This window comes from Lipotes vexillifer, unplaced genomic scaffold (assembly GCF_000442215.2).
Source record: "Lipotes vexillifer unplaced genomic scaffold, Lipotes_vexillifer_v1.1 scaffold897, whole genome shotgun sequence".
Classification (NCBI taxonomy): domain Eukaryota; kingdom Metazoa; phylum Chordata; class Mammalia; order Artiodactyla; family Lipotidae; genus Lipotes; species Lipotes vexillifer.
This window is the reverse complement of record NW_006785587.1, coordinates 1139216-1158773: the sequence shown is the minus strand read 5'-3', so window position 1 is coordinate 1158773 and position 19558 is coordinate 1139216. Positions and strand designations below refer to the sequence as shown.

Below are 19558 nucleotides of genomic sequence, written 5' to 3'. Positions count from 1 at the left end.
CACTGAAGCCTAGTCAGAGATGGGCTATGAGATCATTATACTGTTCCTACATGTTTTATTACCTCTAGACAACTCTTGATTTTTCACTAACAGGTTTTCATGTTTATGGCACCCGTATTCAAAAGAAATACGAAGTTCACTCCAAAGACAAACGTAAATGCATGTTCAGTTTTCTGTATCACTGTCCCCTCTCTTATCAGAGGTAGTTGAGAGTCCGCTGTCTTTTCCTTATGTCTGTCTCCAGTGGCTCAACTGGAAGGGCAACACAGCAGCCAGTAAAGTGTCCGAATAAAGTGCCCAGTCTTTTTAAAGTCACACTGGTATAGAAACTACAGACATTTAGCACACCCTGGAATTTGCAAACTCTCAAGTATAAAACTCAGTTTCAGAAAATGTAGGCAATGATTATCAGAAGAAACCGTAGTAAAGGTTGATGGGGTGGAAACAGAAGACCACAACAGTGCCATGAACAATAGAACTGAACCTGCACACAAGAGAACTTGGGTGGAGGTGTGCCTCATTTGTATTCCAAATATATGCATTAATGACCAGGTCATAAGCCCTCGCATGCTACAAGCTGTCACTCTTGCAGATTTTGTGTAGGTACATCCCCACACACGTTGTCCTCAAACTCTTTACCTTCCTCCAGTCTATCTATTCTGACTTCAATTCCTTCCTTAACCAGGGAGCTTAGGCTAGCTGGATGACGTGGTTCACCATTTAGAAGATTCTCTTGCCCTATTCTCAGCTCCATTACTTCACTGTTCCTTCATTTCACCTGCCTGGCAAAAATTCACACCTGGATGAGTCTGACTGTCTGGCTGCTCATCACCTATAACCAAAGTGCTGAGCTGTGCTGGAGAAAACCATGGACTGCAGAGAAATATGCATCGTAAATTCTTGATCTACAGTAACTACACAGAGAGCCCACCAGTCCTCTGCTTTTTAATCATTCCCCCCCACCCCGTTTGGATTTCAAACCTGCCCTACTTTTCTCAACCTCAGTCCTACCTCCTCCTTCTTTAATGTCACCAGATAAACCTGCCTCCTGCTTCACAGAGAACATAAAAGAAATAAAATGTAAACCCCTCTACTTCCTGCTACCAAAGCTATCAAACTATCAGACGTGACTGCCCATTTCCATGTGGGCTTCCAGCTGCCTCTGGTATGAGAACAGCCCACCTCCCTCACCCTCAGGTGGGTGTGTGCTCAACACTGGCTTCCTAGGTAAGGGAGCACAGAATAAGACAACACCCATCCTTTCCTCCTTTCTTCCTGTCCCTGTGGAAGAATGTCCCTTTTCTTTCCAAGGCTGTTTCTCTGCTGATCTCATCTCCTTGCTCCTTCTCAGGGCCCTCACTCCATTGATTATCATCTCTCATTACTGCATCTTCTCTTTGCTTGAATTCTACTTTTTTTTTTTTTTAAATTGGAGTATAGTTGCTTTACATGGAAGGGCAACACAGCAGCCAGTAAAGTGTCCGAATAAAGTGCCCAGTCTTTTTAAAGTCACACTGGTATAGAAACTACAGACATTTAGCACACCCTGGAATTTGCAAACTCTCAAGTATAAAACTCAGTTTCAGAAAATGTAGGCAATGATTATCAGAAGAAACCGTAGTAAAGGTTGATGGGGTGGAAACAGAAGACCACAACAGTGCCATGAACAATAGAACTGAACCTGCACACAAGAGAACTTGGGTGGAGGTGTGCCTCATTTGTATTCCAAATATATGCATTAATGACCAGGTCATAAGCCCTCGCATGCTACAAGCTGTCACTCTTGCAGATTTTGTGTAGGTACATCCCCACACACGTTGTCCTCAAACTCTTTACCTTCCTCCAGTCTATCTATTCTGACTTCAATTCCTTCCTTAACCAGGGAGCTTAGGCTAGCTGGATGACGTGGTTCACCATTTAGAAGATTCTCTTGCCCTATTCTCAGCTCCATTACTTCACTGTTCCTTCATTTCACCTGCCTGGCAAAAATTCACACCTGGATGAGTCTGACTGTCTGGCTGCTCATCACCTATAACCAAAGTGCTGAGCTGTGCTGGAGAAAACCATGGACTGCAGAGAAATATGCATCGTAAATTCTTGATCTACAGTAACTACACAGAGAGCCCACCAGTCCTCTGCTTTTTAATCATTCCCCCCCACCCCGTTTGGATTTCAAACCTGCCCTACTTTTCTCAACCTCAGTCCTACCTCCTCCTTCTTTAATGTCACCAGATAAACCTGCCTCCTGCTTCACAGAGAACATAAAAGAAATAAAATGTAAACCCCTCTACTTCCTGCTACCAAAGCTATCAAACTATCAGACGTGACTGCCCATTTCCATGTGGGCTTCCAGCTGCCTCTGGTATGAGAACAGCCCACCTCCCTCACCCTCAGGTGGGTGTGTGCTCAACACTGGCTTCCTAGGTAAGGGAGCACAGAATAAGACAACACCCATCCTTTCCTCCTTTCTTCCTGTCCCTGTGGAAGAATGTCCCTTTTCTTTCCAAGGCTGTTTCTCTGCTGATCTCATCTCCTTGCTCCTTCTCAGGGCCCTCACTCCATTGATTATCATCTCTCATTACTGCATCTTCTCTTTGCTTGAATTCTACTTTTTTTTTTTTTTAAATTGGAGTATAGTTGCTTTACAATGTTGTGTTAGTTTCTGCTGTACAGCAAAGTGAATCAGCTATACGTATACATATATCCCCTCTTCCTTGGATTTTCTTCCGATTTAGGTCATCAGAGAGCATCGAGTAGAGTTCCCTGTGCTATACAGTCTGTTCTCATTAGTTATCTATTTTATACATAGTAGTGTATATATATAAATCCCAATCTTCCAATCCATCCCACCCCCCACTTTGTTTATTTCATTAATTTTACACCCACATTTCACTTCCTTTTTGTTCATATTTGTCTGATTTTTATTTGCCTGTTTAAAAATTTTCCATTTATCTCCATCCTCTTCCTTAAAGAAGGTAGCTAGGAACTTTTTTTTTTTTAACCCAGTCTCTGAAACTTTGTAATTTACTACACTGACACCTATGTTAGTTCTTTACTTCAGATATTTTATGCTTTTAAAAACACTTCCTTTTGTATTTTCTTTACCAGCCTTTTGCTAATTTGATCAAGCCTCATTTACCTCACAGTCCCCCTACATATTCTGCGCAGGATCTGTGTATATGCTCACAGTGTGATCAACTGGGCTCACAGTTAGTGGGCAATTAACTGACTGTTACATTTAATCTTCTGTAAAAGTGAGAATATTTGAGTCGTTTGCAGCCTGTCTCCTTGCCTCTATTCCCAGTCCTCTCGAATTTGCTGTCTGCAGTGTGACCACAGCGCCCAGAGTGAGCTTCCTAAAATGCATCTGGCCAAGCAACACCTGGAGTGAAATATTTCAGCGACTCCTCATCACAAAACAGATACATTCCAAGCTTCGTGGCATGGCTTCCAACATTATTCATAATCTTCCCAAAGTCATCTCTCATCATTTTCTCTCCCACATAGTTCCTTCTCCAGGCCATGCTGGTTTAGACTCCCAGGCTTCTCTTCCTGAAATTTATCAATTCATTTAGAAAATACTTATTGAGCCCCATAATTTTTCAGAGCCATGCCAGACGGTGGGGTCAAAATGGCAAATAATAATAATGGTGTCTTTTTCCTGGAGCTCCCAGTCCAGTGGGGAAGACAGAAAAATACCACATCCTGGTAAGAGGGGTTGTGATGAGAACTAAAAGGAAGCCTCTGTCTAGACGTGGATGTCAGGAAAGCAGCCATCAAACCTAGATCTGAGTGAAGGTTAAGTAGGAAATTTCTTTAAAAGGAATGCCTGTGGCTTTTTTTCCTTATCCACCTGACAGATTCCTATCCATCCTTCAAAACCCCACTGCCCCTAACAGCACCTTCCTCATTCCCCAGACGAGGTGGTTGCTTCATCACCTGTGCCGTTTCTCTGTCCTATACCTCTATCTCTCTGTCTCTCTACCTCTATTATTGTTAAACTGCTTTTTTCCTTGTTTTCTCTTTGACCTAGCTCTATCCTACCCTATTCATCCTTTCATACTCAGCTCAGATATTTCTTGCCCCAAGAATCCTTCCATGATCTCCTCTTAGGCAGCCCTCATATGTGTTCACACGGCACCTCATATTTCTCTCAGAGCCCTGGTCACACTGTGATTCATTCATTCATTCTATAAATGAGTATATATAAGCAGCTTCTCTGATCTAGGCATGTGTTCTGAACTGATAATCAAGCAGGTAATAAGTCAGACTAATAAGCTATCACCAGCAAACATAAATGCAAGGTGTCCTCTGGGGGCACACAGCCCAAGGATCTCATTTTGCCTGGGAATCAGGTCACTGCCCCCTCCCCACCTCCCCGCTTGTGGGCTGTGTGAGGGTGGCCACTGGTGCTCTGGTGTGTTTCTTCTCCTGTTTCCCCAGCATGCCGTCTGGCACATCTTGTGAAATCTTTGGACACACAAATGAAGGAGAGGAGTGCTGATCCCGTGCTTTCCAGGGATGATGGAATCAGCCTCAGTTTCTACCCTCTAAGAGCTCAAACTGAGACATGGGTGGCATCAGAGGCAGCCCATCCACCAGCAGGACCAGGGCAGCCAACCAGCCCTCCCAGGAAGGTGCTGGAAGGAAGGGTGACTGGAATGGTGTGACAGGTAACAAAGCCAGACAGAGGGTCACTTCTAGAAATGAGTCTCAGGGCCAGTCTTGCCTTCTGTCTTCAGCCAGAAGCAGTTAAGTATCACCACTGAAAGCAGGTTGGCTGAGTTGGGCTACAGTTTCTGCTCAGAAAGGGCCAAAGGAAAGGGTGGCATAGAGCAGAGGGTGGAGAAACGGGAAGGAAGGTAGAGTAAGAGACTAAGAAGAAACATGACAAGTTCCCCCAGAAAACTTGTTTCTAGTAATTGCAAGCAGAGCCAAGCCAGGACCTTCATCTCCTGTTTCCTTCTCTTCAGCCTGAAGAAATCCCCATGGTTAGATTGTCAGCTCTAATTTAGCTACAGCTCATTACCTCATCACCCATTTTCTGTAACTGCATGTTGGGTAACCTCGTCCTCCTCTCATTTTAATTAGTAGTCAGATATAAAGTGAGCATTGATGGTATTTTCTGCTTTGCTCTCCTGGAGGTCCTCCTTTGCATATTCCAGGTGTTAGGATGAAGCTTTTATTTGCAAATGAGCCTCAGGTCTCACTGATCCTTCAACATGATGGGGAAGTATTAAAAAGGCAAAGCTACACGTTTATCCTGCTGAGGAAAATTCTGTCCATTAGGCAAACTGAGGAAGCAGAAGGTAAACAAGAGCTGACTCAGCAAACTCTGAGCATACCTCACGCTACAGAAAGGGCTGGGAGAATTTTGATTTTCAAACTTGGCTACCAAAGACGCAGAAAAGGCTCAGGTAAGCTAAAATAAGTCGGGGAAGAGCTTTCAGGATCCAGGGCTATCTTTTCTTCTTAACTCAGAGCAGAGAAACTCAGAGCACTTTAAGCAAGAGTGCTTTAAATTTCCTTTAGGAATCTGCATTCTGTGGTTGGGGTGGATTTAAACCCTTCCCCAGCTTCAGGGGTGGTTCTTGATTGCTGGCAGTTCTTCAGTGACCGATTCACAGATGGATATATAAGGCAGTCAGAGCCGATGGGATATATGGCTTGGAGCATGTGCAGCCATCTTGTCACTCTGAGGGCAGCCTGAGAATGGACAAGCCTCCAGCTTGCAGAGCTCATAGTCTGATCCCTGGATCAAGCCATTTGGGTCCACTGTTCCTATGAGCCTAAAAATTTCTGTTTCTGCTTAAGCTGATGCTTTCGCTTTGTTTCGAACTGGGTTTTCTGTTCACTGACTCTAGAAGGCTCCTGGTTGATTTAGCAGTGCTAAAAATAACTGGGATTTTATTCCTAACTTCATCCAGCTGAGGCCTCAAAGGCCTACATACAAATCTCCATACATTTCCCCTCATTGTGTTAACCCACAGCAGCCTACCCCTCAGGCATTTATACTGCCCTCCAGGAGTGGCTCCCCATGGCCCTGCCTCACTTAAGCCAAGCACACCAGAGGCACGGCCCCAACCATACGAGAGGACAGCACCCCATCGGGTTCCCTCATGTTTTAGCCTCACTATTGGAGTAGCTCAATTGCATGGTTGATTGAAATTGAAACTTTCATTTTGGTTTTTATATTGCAAAGGGTATAGGAGGGAGTTCCCTGGCAGTCCAGAAGTTAAGACTCTGCCCTTCCAATGCAGGGGGCACAGGTTCGATCCCTGGATTTAAAAAAAATAAGGGGGTATAGGAAAATAATCTTATAAATGTACTTTTCATAAAGGTAGAGTGTGTATAGGGCACAGTCTGGGTAAACAATATGAATACACTTGCATATACACAGGTATGTTTCTTCTTTGAGTACAGGAGCTATGGCAGGACTTCATGAGGTCTTTAGGTCTTTAGGGCTGCACGGGAGGGAAAGTCATTCAGGGCATCCACACAGAAAATGTTTGCACTCAGCTGCCTTCTCACTTTGAAATCTCTTATAGGGACAGCTCACCTGATCATGCACCAGGGTCACAGATTCTGGTCCCCATTTTGCCTGTGGAGCTTGGACGGATCTTTGTCTACCCTACTCTGGAGAGTGATGCCAGGAGTTGTTTAGGCTCTGACATTTTCTAGTTCTAAAGTAGAGTAAAGGCACTTTCACCCAGCTGCCACCCTGGAGTCTTAGTGAACTTGACTGTTGCCCATATCACAGCTGATAGAGCTGGAGGGGGCCTTACATGCCTGGTCCAGCTGTTCACTTCTCAAGGAAGAGAGAGGTGGAGAGGGCAGTGGCTGTGGGCCCATGGAGACTGGAGGCAGGGGATGGCGGGGAACAGGCGGCTGGTGGAGGGGCAGGAGATGCGGGCTTTGTCGTCTCTACCACTGGCCTTGAATGAGACATGTCCCCTCTTCCTGTCTCTGTTTTTCTCATCTGTAAAGGCGGGGATGACTGCAAAGACTAATTCCTCTCACAGCTGTGAGACCATGTTTACAAATTGTCATCAGTTCCAACACATTGCCCATATCTGGGTCTGGGGAAAACCTTTTCTCCCCCACTATCTGACAGTTTTGCAACTACTTGTTTCACTTTTGGATCACAGATTAACAAATGAGGGCTACACATACTTTTATAACTGCACTGAGGGAGATCAGGGTGTGTGTGTGTGTGTGTGTGTGCACTTGAGGTTGTGTAGACTCTTCTGCTTTCTCTTCTCCAGTTCTTCCCTGAACCCAACTCTGACAATGTGTGGAGCATCAGGCTGTCCGTTTGTCACCCAGCTGTGTCTCAGCTCCTGACACCCTCTATGAGGGAAGCAATGGCACATGGCCGGCAGCCACTGATAATTCAGAGGGCAACCAAGTTGTCAGCAATTCTGAAGATGGATTTTATCCATCAAAGTAGAAAATGAGGAAGAAATATTCTAAAACAATTTTATAAAAATATAAACGCCTCTTCATTTTTAATGTGTATGCACCATGGCATTTATTCAAGGTAGATGTTCCAGGAAAAGTGACAAGCCTATAATTCTCTTGTTATATGTTTAATATTCATGCACGATTTAAATTCTGTGGGTATCCTGGTCTTTAGATAGTTCACTCTGTGTTAAGCAAAAAAATTGGTAAACGTTCTGAGAGAAGAAATTGCCCTTTTAAAATTGTTTCTCGTGTCTCAGAGGCATTTTATAAATACTTAATGTTGTCGTTGTTATGTTATTATAATAATAGGAGAGATGGCTAGTTTACATTGGGTTTAGCAACAAGAATGAGAGTCACGAAGGGTATCAAAAATAATATCATTCATGTTAAACATTTAATGTCATGTTTTCCTGGTGTCAAAATATTTAGTGCAGTGAGAGCATCTCTAAGGCAGAGGGAGATGAGCCAGGAGTACATTCTACACATATGCAACACATTAAGAAGAAGCCCACACAGTTTAGTCATAAGATTCACTGCTTTTGCTCTAGAAGGTTCCCTCGGCTAGGGCAGGGCACAAGGCAGACAGGCCCAGGTGGCAGGCACTGAATGGAAGGGGAGGTGAGCTCAATCTGCCCGCCCCAGGAGCCTTCCCAGGACACTGGCTCCAGAGAACCCCGAGGCCAACCCTGAGCTGGGCAGGTTTTCCTCTTGGCGACTGCAGTTCAGGTGGAGATGCCTCAGCCAGCTCCAGGGCCTGGGCCTGGGCCTGGAGGCAGCAGCCAGGATAGAAACACAGCCAGCACCTGGCTCACCAGATACCAGTCCACACATGTTGCCATCTCCTTCCACCTGGTGAGGACAACGGGTTCCAACCCTACCACTACGCCTCAGAGTCATTGGGACAGTCTTTTAAAAACACCTGTGCCTTGGGAGACTCGTATTCAAAAGGTCTGGGTGGAGACTGGTTATCTGCTTTGTAAAAAGCACCACAGGTAATTCTGCTGTGCAGCCAGAGTTGGGAAGAAACACCTCTTGAGAGACTCAGTGTCTCCAAGGTGTTAAATATTTTACTTTATGACTCCATTCCTTCAAGGATGAAGTGTGAAAGGCCTGCCTGAACGAACACAGAACATGATGATCGTGGAGTCAGTTTGCTCTGCCTGGGAATTACCACCTTGAGGTTTATGGAAATCAGGCACCAAAGGCACAGGGTGTTCCTTCCCTTCTTCATTGCTAGATCCACACCCAGCCCTGTCTGGCAGGAACACGTAACATGCCCTCCTGACCAGTGAACAGCCCAGGAGGACTCCTTTGGGGATGATGGTCTTCTACATGAGGATCCATATGTGCTCAGCTGAAAAATGAGCAAGTGACCACATACCCCCTCATCTGTGCTCCTCCCACCTTCCCATAACCTTGCTCACTCCCTAGAAATACCTGACTGTTTGCTTTGCCACATACACCTGTGCAATGTTTTACAAAACTAGCAAAATGCTTTTATTAGTTAGGGTTCTCCAAAGAAATAGAACCTTATAATTTTCTATAAAATTTGTTATTATATATTTATATATATTAATATATTTTATACTTATATATATTTTATATATAATTATAATATATAAAATATATTTACATAGAGAGAAATTATATATATACATACACACACATATATATATAGAGAGAGAGACTGATTTATTGTAAAGAATTGCGTCCCATGATTGTGAAGGCTGAGAAGTCCCAAGATGTGTCATCTGCAGTTCAAGACCCACGATAACCCATGTGTAGATTCAGTCCAAGTCTCAAGGCCTGAGGACCAAAAGAGCCGATGGTGTATAAGTTCTAGTCCAAAAGCCAGCAGGACCCAAGAAGAGACAATGTTTCATTTTGAGTCCAAGGGTCAGAAAAATCTGATGTTCTAGCTCAAAGCAGTCAGGCAGGAGGAGTCCCCTCTTATTCGAGGGGGCTCAGCCTTTTTGTATTATTCAGGCCTTCAGCCGACTGAAGGAGGGCCATCACCCACATTAGGGAAGGCAATCTGCGTTACATAGTCTATGAATTCAAATGTTCATTACATGCAAAGTCATCCTCACGACACACCCAGAATAATGTTTGACCAATTCAGGCGCCCTGTGGCACAGTCAAGTTGACATAAAATTAACTATCACATGCCTTTCTTCCTGCAAGCCTCTTATGTGGAGGGAAGCACGTATATCCCACAGTGAGTGGCACAGGGTAAAGTCTGCCCCTTCTGAACACCTGTAGGAGCAGCTGCCTGCTGTGGGGTGTCACCTCCAGTGGCATGAATCAGAAGCGCCCCCTGCTCCTAATGTGTGTGAGTAGATGCCCCTTCCGTCTGCAGCAGTGAGAGCCCTGCTGCATACTCTGAGCCCCAACCCAGCCTAGACTCGTGTCACTGTGTATAGAGTAGACCCCCTGGTCCCTGATGCATGTTGGGGATAACCCTCGATGCTGGGCCTCTCTCTATCCCCTCTCCTCACCTCCACTTGGCCTTCTCGGTTTCTGTGTTGATACGCTACTGGAGGAAGCCAAAGAACCAGGTTGGCTGGACCGCAGCATTTCATGATTTCTGACTTTCCCTGGATCTTCACTATTACCCACTGTGCATTTTGTCATTCCTTAGAGATTGATCCATGTACCCAGTCATACATTCAATAACTATACTTGTGCACCTACTACTTGCTAGATACTGTGATCTGCTGACAGTACGATAGGGGTATAGAAAAAACAGAGGTGATCTCTGGGAGCATGGAGTCTGACAGACTCCAAAAGGCAGGTGTCCTAAACCTGTCCAAATACCTCAGTCCTCTGTATTTGCAGGTGACCTCAGTGACAACCATGGGTTCAGCCTCGTTAGAATTTCCTGGGTCTTTATTTCCAGCCGGAGCTCTCTCCAGCCCTCCCCGTGCCCTCTGGAGATCTGAGGCTGAAGCTGGCAGGCTCTTGGGTCTCCTCTTCCCAACGCTGCTCCTGCTTCTCCTCCGTTCTCCTTCCTCTTACTGCTCCCTCCTGCATCTCCTTCTTCTGAGATTTCAGTCCGTCCACCTACACACCCAACCCAGGAACGGGGGCGCCCTCCTCTGCTCAGGTAGACCTCTCATTCTGCATCCCAAGGTCACCGAGTCCTGTTTGTTTTTCCTCCTAAAAAATCACCCTCTTCCTGTACATCTTTAATACCACTACCTCATCATCTTGACCCCAGCCTCAACCCTTTCCCCCTCTAATCTAGCCTTCACATCATTGCCAGAAAACAATTCTAATACATCTTATCATGTCCTACTCCTGATCCAAGTTTTTCACTGGCTTTTCACAAGCTGGAGCAGGGTTTTAAAATTTTTTTTTTTTTTTTGAAGAAGGATGCTTATTTTCCTTCAAAATGTAATATGAAGCACTAAAAAGAAATGAGCTATCAAACCATGAAAAGACACGGAGGCAACTTAAATGCATATTACTAAGTAAAAGAAGCCAATTGCAAAGGCTAGATACTGTAGGATGTCCATACTATATGAAATCCTGGAAAATGTGAAACTATGAAAACAGTAAAAGGATCAGTGGATGCCAGGTGTTAGGGGTCAGAGAGAAATAAATAGGCAGAGCACAGAGGATTTTAAGGGCAGTGAAACTACTCTGTATGATACTATAATGGCAGATACCTGTCATTACATTTGTCCAAACCCATAGAATGTAAAACACCAAAGTTATACATATACCCAATGTAAACTATAGTCGTGATAATGGTGTGTCAGTGCAGGACTGTAACGAATGCACTACTATGATGTGGGTTGTTGATAGTGGGGGAAGTTGTGTGCATATGAGGTAAGGGGAAATTTCTGCACTTTCTGCTCAATTTTGCTGTGAACCTACTCCTGTTCTAAAACATGAAGTCATTTATGACATACTACATTAAAATTTTACATTTAATTTTACACTAAAAGTCATATTTATATTTGCATTTAGAAAAAGTGGAGCTACATTGATGGAAGCGGTGGCAATGGAAGGAGGAGGGCAGAGAGAGGTGGAGCCCAGTCTGTGCCTCATCCCCCAAGTATTCCCTGAGACCTTGGGGATGTAGGACTTGGAGGAACACCAGAGACCTAGAGGACTAGAGCTCAATGCCATAGCAAGGCAAACAATGGCCCTCCCGATCAGGCCTAGCTTTCCTTCCAGGCTCGGTTCTTGTGGTTCCCTAATACCCTGCATTCAAAATATTCTGCACATACACTAGTGTTTCCCACAGTACCTCCTGCTCCATGGGTCTCCCTCCAGGCCATTGCTCGTGTTGCCTCCTCTGTCTTGCATCCTTTGCCCTCTTTCTCTACTTAATGACTCCCTTCAAGGCTCAACTCAAGCAGCACTTCCCCTGTGAAGCTGCTCCAGATTCCCCAGGAGACCTTCCTCATGCTTGATTCATCCTGTACTCTCCATCACGGCATCCGTCCAATGCACTATTTTTGTGTGCCTGACTCCTACTATGCTGTGAGCAGTTTGAGAGCAGGGCCCTTGCTTCTTTCATCTGGATATCCCCTGCAACCAGCATGATGCCTGGCTTCCTAAATGTTTGCTGAGAATGAATGAGTGAATGCATGAATGAATACATAAATTCTCTCTTCTTCTCTCAGAAGATGATCCCACTTCCCACTAGACTGAGATGATGTTCAATCACTTTGGTGGATTTTCTCCCTTCCCATCAGTTTCTTTGACTTTGGGTCTTGATAGCAGTGGTCAGTGTATTAACAAACCAGTCTAGCCACAGCAGCCCACAGGCAGGTTTCCACTTTATTTTTTTCCCCTATTCTTTTGTTAGCAGAACTGTGTTCCTTTAGATGTATCTTCAGTTTGTCCTTGGGTTATTTCACCTTTCTGCTCCCATTTACATATGCTCTTAGTTTATCAAAAGGAAGCTTGGCAGGGCAAGAAATTCCCAGCCTGTCCTTCTCTGGTGGAGAAGAAAGTCAGAATTGTTAGCTTTAATATGACCTTTAAGGTACTTCAATAAAAGACATCTGTAGTTGTGTGTTTGCTTGGAATATTTAATACTTAATTTTCAAAGCCTCAGTTGAACACGGGCTGTATCTGAACTGATATCCCAAGCCTATAACAGTAAACCCAGCTCCACCTGGACTTGAGAGCTGAGGTCTGCAGAGCCTGACAAATTATCTAAGGCTGGTGCATTATTCCCTTCTATGATTTTTTTTGGTCTCCTATGGTTTATAGAGGTAGCTCAGAAAAGTTCTCAGAGAAATACTTATTCAAGCTTTGTTACCTGTTTTGAATGAAGCCAGTCAATCCCATGAACTTCCCTGTTTCCTCCTAATTTTTCATGCAGTGTCTAATCACAAGCATTCAAGCTCTTAGAAAAAACTTGAAGCTCAAATCAGGACTTTCTGCTCCTGAATCAAGTCTGTTTCAAAGTTCACCAAAATAGCTACAGCTCACACACAGTTTTAAAAAACTGTAGTCTGCCCTCTGGAGACTCATTTACATGTGGCACTTCATAGGCACCTGAATTTTTTATAGTCTTAGGACTTTTGGTTGAGTTTTCTCAGTACTTTTGATGAAATTATTTTCCACCATAGATACTGATTCTATGAGATAATTGTGTATGATTGTTTACTGTATTTCTTAATTCATATTTTCTTAAATTGCTATATTTCTTAATTTCTTTCAATAATAAATAGTGAATAGTTATTTACCATTAAGCACTCTCAAAAAAAACTAAGGTTAGAATATCCCTGATAATGAATCTACAGGGTCTTTCAAATACAAGTAAGTGGTAACAAAATCAAAGCCATAAATTAAGCAACTGTCAAATTCCCTTAGTCCTATGGTGAGCAAAGACCACCCTCACCTCCCAAATCATATCATTAAGAAGAATCAGAAAAACTCAGGCATCACTAGCCTTCAATGTTTTTGCAATACTGTAAAAGGAGGCAGAAATTGTTGCCATTATCTTTTATTTATTTTTTATTTTTTTGTTGCCACTATCTTTTATTCTTTCACTACCATCCCTTCCCTGGTCTCCACACTTCCATTCAACAGGGTTCAACAAACCCTCCTCCCAATTCCTCCCCCCAACCAGCTTTGGATCTCACATCATCAGTCCCCTCATGTTGCAGTCACTTACCCATCCCTAGGCAATCCCTCTCATCTGAAAATTTTAGCTCTGGTTCACCGTCACTCTCTCCAATATTAGTTTTGCCATACGTTTTAGTGATTTCAATGACCCCCAAAGTAATCCTTCCCTGAACCTTTATCTTTCAGGCCCTTGACCTCTTCTGGTCTACTGATCTTGCACTCAGCACAACCTCAGCCACTCTCTCCCAATGGACATGCCTTAGACTTTGTCATTACCAATAGCTGAACCCCCCATGACCTCAGTTTCAAGCATCCCCCTTTCAAACCACCACTTTCTATTCTTCCAACTTACTATCTCTGCTGATCTTACTCCAACAATCCTTTGGGCCTCTGGAGGTACAATTCACTGATCCTGTCCACTTTTCACTGTCCCTCTGCCTCCTGATTTTCCTGGCTTCAGTCCTCATTTTCCTCCCTGCTCAGCTTCAACCCCAAAGTCCACCATTACAATCACCCCTCTGCATAAACTCTCAGCATTTCTGCCTCTCTTTTCTTATCTTATGCCCTTGAAAAACCCCACCTGGACCTGCATGGTTGAACATGACTGTAGGAAAAACACACGGCCACAGAGATGGTCTCACTTCAAATTTATTAGCATGAATCTCAAGCAGATCCTTAATGCTGTCTGGCCACTTTGATCCATCCCTTTGGTCCATTCACTCTTCTACTCTCATCATCCTCTCTCTCCTCAAACTTTCAACACCTCCCTTTCATCCTCACTAACAGCTGATGACCTTGCTTCTGATTTCACTGAGAATATAGAAGGAGTAGAAGATAATTTCTAAAGATACTGCCACTGCCACCCCATCAACCCACCTACCAGCCTCAAAGCCCATGTACTCTGCCTTCTTTCATGTTACTTTCCTCTTGTGTCCTCAAGAAATCATTCCAGGTATTTTTTTTCCTCTACTTATCTTAACCATTTTTTTCCTTCTCAAAAGAATTTCTTAATCAGTATGTAAATATACTGTCATTTCTTTTGTGTGTAAAGATACCCTCTCTGACCACACTTGCCTGTCCAGCTTCCATTCCATTTCTAGGCTTCTCTTTATAAAAATAGTCATCAAAAGAGCGGCCACCAGTGTTTCTCTTTCTATGCTTTTTTGAACCTATTCCAATCATGCGTGAGCCCCTGACTCCAACAAAACCGATCTTTTCAAAGTCATCAGTGACTTCCATGTTGCTAAACTGAATGATCAATTCTTGGCCCTCATCTTGCTTGACCTATGTGCAGCATTTGACAGGGCTGGTCTCCATCCCTCTTGAAACGCTGGATTCTTAGGACTCCCTGGTCTCCTGCTTCTCCTCCTCCATACCCACTGCTTGTTTTCAATGTTCTTTGTTGGCTCTTCCTCATTTCCCCAACTTCTCAATGGACTTCCCAGGTCACAGACCATGTGCTTTTGTTTTCTGTAATATCTATGCTCACTCCCTTAATATTCGTATTCAGTCTCATGGCTTAAACAGTATCTACACGTTGGTGACTCTCAAGTCATCCCACATCCAGCTCACATCTCTCTTCTAAACTCTGGGTTCATATATCCATTAGCCTATATACCTCTTTTCTTGGATGTCTAATATGTCCCAAATCAATTGGTTCTCCCTCCTTCCTAAGTCTTTCTTCCTTCATTCTTCCACGTCTCACTTACTGGCAACTCCATCTTTTCTGTCTCTCAGGCAAAAAAAAAAACCCTTACAGTCATCTTTGACTCTTCTCTTTTCTCTTGCATCCCAAATAGAGTCCAACAGATCTGCCAGGCTTGACCTTCAAAACATAGCTATAATCTGACCATTTCTCACGACTTCCTCAGCTACCATCCTGGTCTAGACTCTCTTAGGTTACAGAAATAGTTCTGATGATGTTGAATTGCCTGAACACCAAGGCTGCCTTTTCCCTTGTCTGGGGGATGTCTGGAAGCTGTATGCTACCCCAAGTCTCACACTCAGATTTTACCATTTCAGATTCATTCTTATGATGTTAAAATTGCCATCTCTACTAACTATTCTTTAAATATTTACAGTTTCTGGGGGGAAATGTATATATAAAACTTTGTCCCTAAAACATATAAGGTACATTATAAAAGTACATAAAATACATTAAAATATAGAAAAAAGTGAGAAAATTAGGCAAAGGGAAGATAAGGATAGAAAAATATTCATATGATGCTGCAAGTGAGGTGAGCATACAAATAAACACATGCCATGAGGTTCTTCACACTTGCTAAATGGGAATAACAAAGGAGTCTCTTCCTCTAAGATGTGCTTTAATATCAGGTTTCTTTTTGCTTAATGGGCCCCCACAAGGCATCATGATCACAGTGACTCCTTGGGTCTGAGAAGGGGAGGGCTGTGTGGGGCAGGAAAGGCTCAGAAGGAGAAGTGAGGCGATGTTGGTCACGAAGTCCCTTCTCACCTGAGACTGGGTCCTGACCTACACCCCAGTCATTCCCTGGTATCCTCCCCAATCTCCCACCTCCCAGCCCACCCCCACATGATACCCTGAGTACTTACCAAGACCCAAGCAAGAAACTCTGAGTCCTGATTTTCCAAGATTCCTAGAATAAAAATAAAGCAACACATGGTCATTTCATCAGGTGAATTTTAACTGGGAGTATTAAATCTCACTTAAAAATTTTTAAAAATTGAAATACAGTTGATTTACAATGTTGTGTTAGTTTCAGGTGTATAAATCTCATTTTTGATGATGTTGCTCCTGACTAGAGCCATGGTAGAGGCAGAGCCTCAGATGCAGGCCTGTGGTTTGGGGAAGAGACTCTTTCATCTCCATTTGGGTACTAGAAAGCCCAAAATGTGCTTAGGCTCAGCACAACAACAAAGTGTCCCCACAAAACATAGCTTTTCAGACCTAATGATCTTCTTCATTAACTTGCTTACAAATGTATTGTCTCTCTCCTTCTAGAATGTGAGCTCCTTGAGGGCAACTTGATGGATAGGGATTATTAAAAGAACAAATACAAAATAATCCTTTAGGCTATTTAAACTAAACTATATATATATATATATATATATATATATATATATTTAACATCTTTATTGGAGTATAATTGCTTTACAATGGTGTGTTAGTTTTTGCTGTATAACAAAGTGAATCAGCTATACACATACACATATCCCTATATCTCCTCCCTCTTGCGTCTTCCTCCCACCCTCCCCATCCCCACCCCTCTAGGTGGTCACAGAGCACCGAGCTGATCTCCCTGTGCTATGCGGCTGCTTCCCACTAGCTATCTATTTTACATTTAGTAGTGTATATATGTCCATGCCACTCTCTCACTTCGTCCCAGCTTACCCTTCCCCCTCCCCATGTCCTCAAGTCCATTCTCTACATGTGCATCTTTACTCATATTCTGCCCCTAGGTTCTTCAGAACCTTTTTTTTTTTTTTTTTTTAGATTCCATATATGTGTGTTAGCATATGGTTATTTGTTTTTCTCTTTCTGACTTACTTCACTCTGTATGACAGACTCCAGGTCCATGCACCTCACTACAAATAACTCAATTTCATTTCTTTTTATGGCTGATATATTATTTTTTTAAAAAAAAACTACACAGGGACTTCCCTGGTGGTCCAGTGGTTAAGAATCCGCCTTCCAAAGCAGGGGATGTGGGTTTGATCCCTGGTCGGGAACTAAGATCCCACAGGCCACGGGGCAACTAAGCCTGTGCACCGCAACTACTGAGCCGGCGCCCTCTGGAGCCCACATGCCACAACTAGAGAGAAGCCGGCACGCTTCAACAAAGATCCTGAGTGCTGCAACTAAGACCCAATGCAGCCAAAATAAATGAATGAATGAATAATTAATTAATTAATTACAATAAAATAAAATTAAAATTAAAAAGCTGAAAATGCAAACCTAAAAAAGAAACTACACAAAATTCCTACAACAAGGTCAGATAGTCCTTAAATGATTCTTCCTTTCCACATCAACACCTTTGCTTTTCATCCTTAAAAGTTAATCCAGGGAAAGCAAATATATTGTCATTCTCTAAGTAGGGAGAGAACTAGGTGCTCTAATCCTCACTGTAAAGTGTTTGTCTGTGGAGACCCACACCCAACCCATTTTCCTGTCATCCACCTAACTGCCATCAGAGAAGAAATCAAATTCTCAGAGAGAGGATGCCTCATAGAATTTTGTAGGGGTCCAGTGTGAGGAGATGAATCTTACACTATTGAAACATGGTAAAAAAGTGTATTCCTTATTCTCTGATCAGATGCTCTTATAAGAGCACAACTTTTCTCCTTGCTTCTACCCAAACAAAACAGCACCAACTTTTCAAATAAAATTTTCCACAGCTCGTTTCTTCCAGGTTCTCTCTTGATTCCTCCACAGTTTGCCTTCTTTAGAGCTAGTAACCAGTGCTCTTGTTTTTGCATCTATTTCTTTTCCCTGCTTGCTATTATTGTCTATAAAATTCCACCTAAGCAACACATTTCATTTCCTAGCATGGTCCAAAGTGCATCACACTGCAGAGTTGAAAGACCCAAGTTTTTGTGCATTTGTTGCAACTAGCTAGGTGACCTTGGAGACATCACTTCCTTCCTTGGAGTTCAATTTCTTCATAGTACGATGGGGTATTGATACTTATTCCATTCATTCAGCATCACTGTGGTGGGGCTGGAACATGATAATGTATGCTAATGTGTTCACAGTAAACGAATGCAAAGCATAATTATTTTTGGTGCTTTATGACTCTACTCACCCTTTCACAGACATAGTGCTAAATTTTCCATATGAATCAGATATGTCCACCTGGCAGGAAACTATCACATAAAGGTATGTGTGAAAAATATTTTGAACTGCTAAATAGGAGAAAAATAATTGGACCTCTCCCATGAAAATAATTTGCACCAGGAATTGTTCTTTTAGTAGTTTCTCAGAAAACCACAGGATGTACAGCCAAAAGATCTTGCTTTGTGGTCTAAAAGTCTACTTTTTTGGGGGGGGGGGCACGTGGGATCTTATTTCCCCTACCAGGGATCGAACCCATGCCCCTTGCAGTTAAGCGCCAAGTCCTAACCACTGGACTGTCAGGGAATTCCCAAAGTCTGCTGATTTTAAAGGATAGGAATCTAGAGCAAAAGCTATATAGTGGGGAGAATAAAAAAAGACCTACACCAGAACAAAAAAAGCAAAAACATACATAAGTGAATAACAGTCTTCCAGGTAGAGATACTTGACATTGATGAATTAGTGAAGATTTATTCACAGGTTACCATGTTCAAGGCAACGTGCAAGGACATGCAGATACAGAGAGGGACAAGGCACAGTCCTCTACTCTTAAGGAGTTCTCTATCCTCTACCTTTTCTGAGGGACACAGAAAAGCAACCATATAATCACAATACAGTGGGGTATATCCTCCCATGGAGGTCTTTGAGAGCATATGGAGGAGCTATCTCAGGTTTCTATTTGCATAACTATGTGGGTGTCATGGGGGAAAAGATCTAGGTAAGGAGTTTCATGTAATTTTAATATCTTTCAGTGACTCTGAGCACAATAGGGAACTGTAACTTGGTGCAGGAAACTATGCAAAGGAAGAAATTTTTCTAAAACACTCAAATAGGGTAAGGTTATGACACTGGGCACTTGCTGAGCAGCATCTCAGCACCCAAGGTAGGGAGACCTGCCCTAAGTTTCCTTGCGACAGTGACTTAGGGAGATAATGATCACTCTGCTATGGGTTTGGAAGGCCACACTTGAGAAACTTGAGAGTTGTCAGCCAACACAAACCGCAAAGTAACAAGTACTCAACATGGCCCATTTTATTGCCATTGCTGTTTAAACACCCAGGCCAGATTTTCTGGAATGAAAGCCTTAGAAGATTTTGTACTGTAAGAAAAGTTCAATTAGAGACAAATATTGATAACAGTGATGATAGGTCCCGCACTGAGCCTTAGTGTTTTTATTTCCTTTAACTCTTT

The 19558-nt window shown here is 43.1% G+C and overlaps 1 protein-coding gene across 5 annotated transcripts in view; it reads right to left on the bottom strand.

Annotated features, from left to right (window-relative positions):
* Nucleotides 1-19558, bottom strand: part of KCNAB1 (potassium voltage-gated channel subfamily A regulatory beta subunit 1) — a 435707-nt gene that overhangs the window by 100713 nt on the left and 315436 nt on the right. For all 5 annotated transcript variants that reach the window (XM_007457647.1, XM_007457650.1, XM_007457648.1 and 2 more), the window contains exon 2: nt 16129-16172. In XM_007457647.1, coding sequence (XP_007457709.1) covers nt 16129-16172 — 44 coding nt within the window. The remainder of the gene's footprint in view (nt 1-16128; nt 16173-19558) is intronic.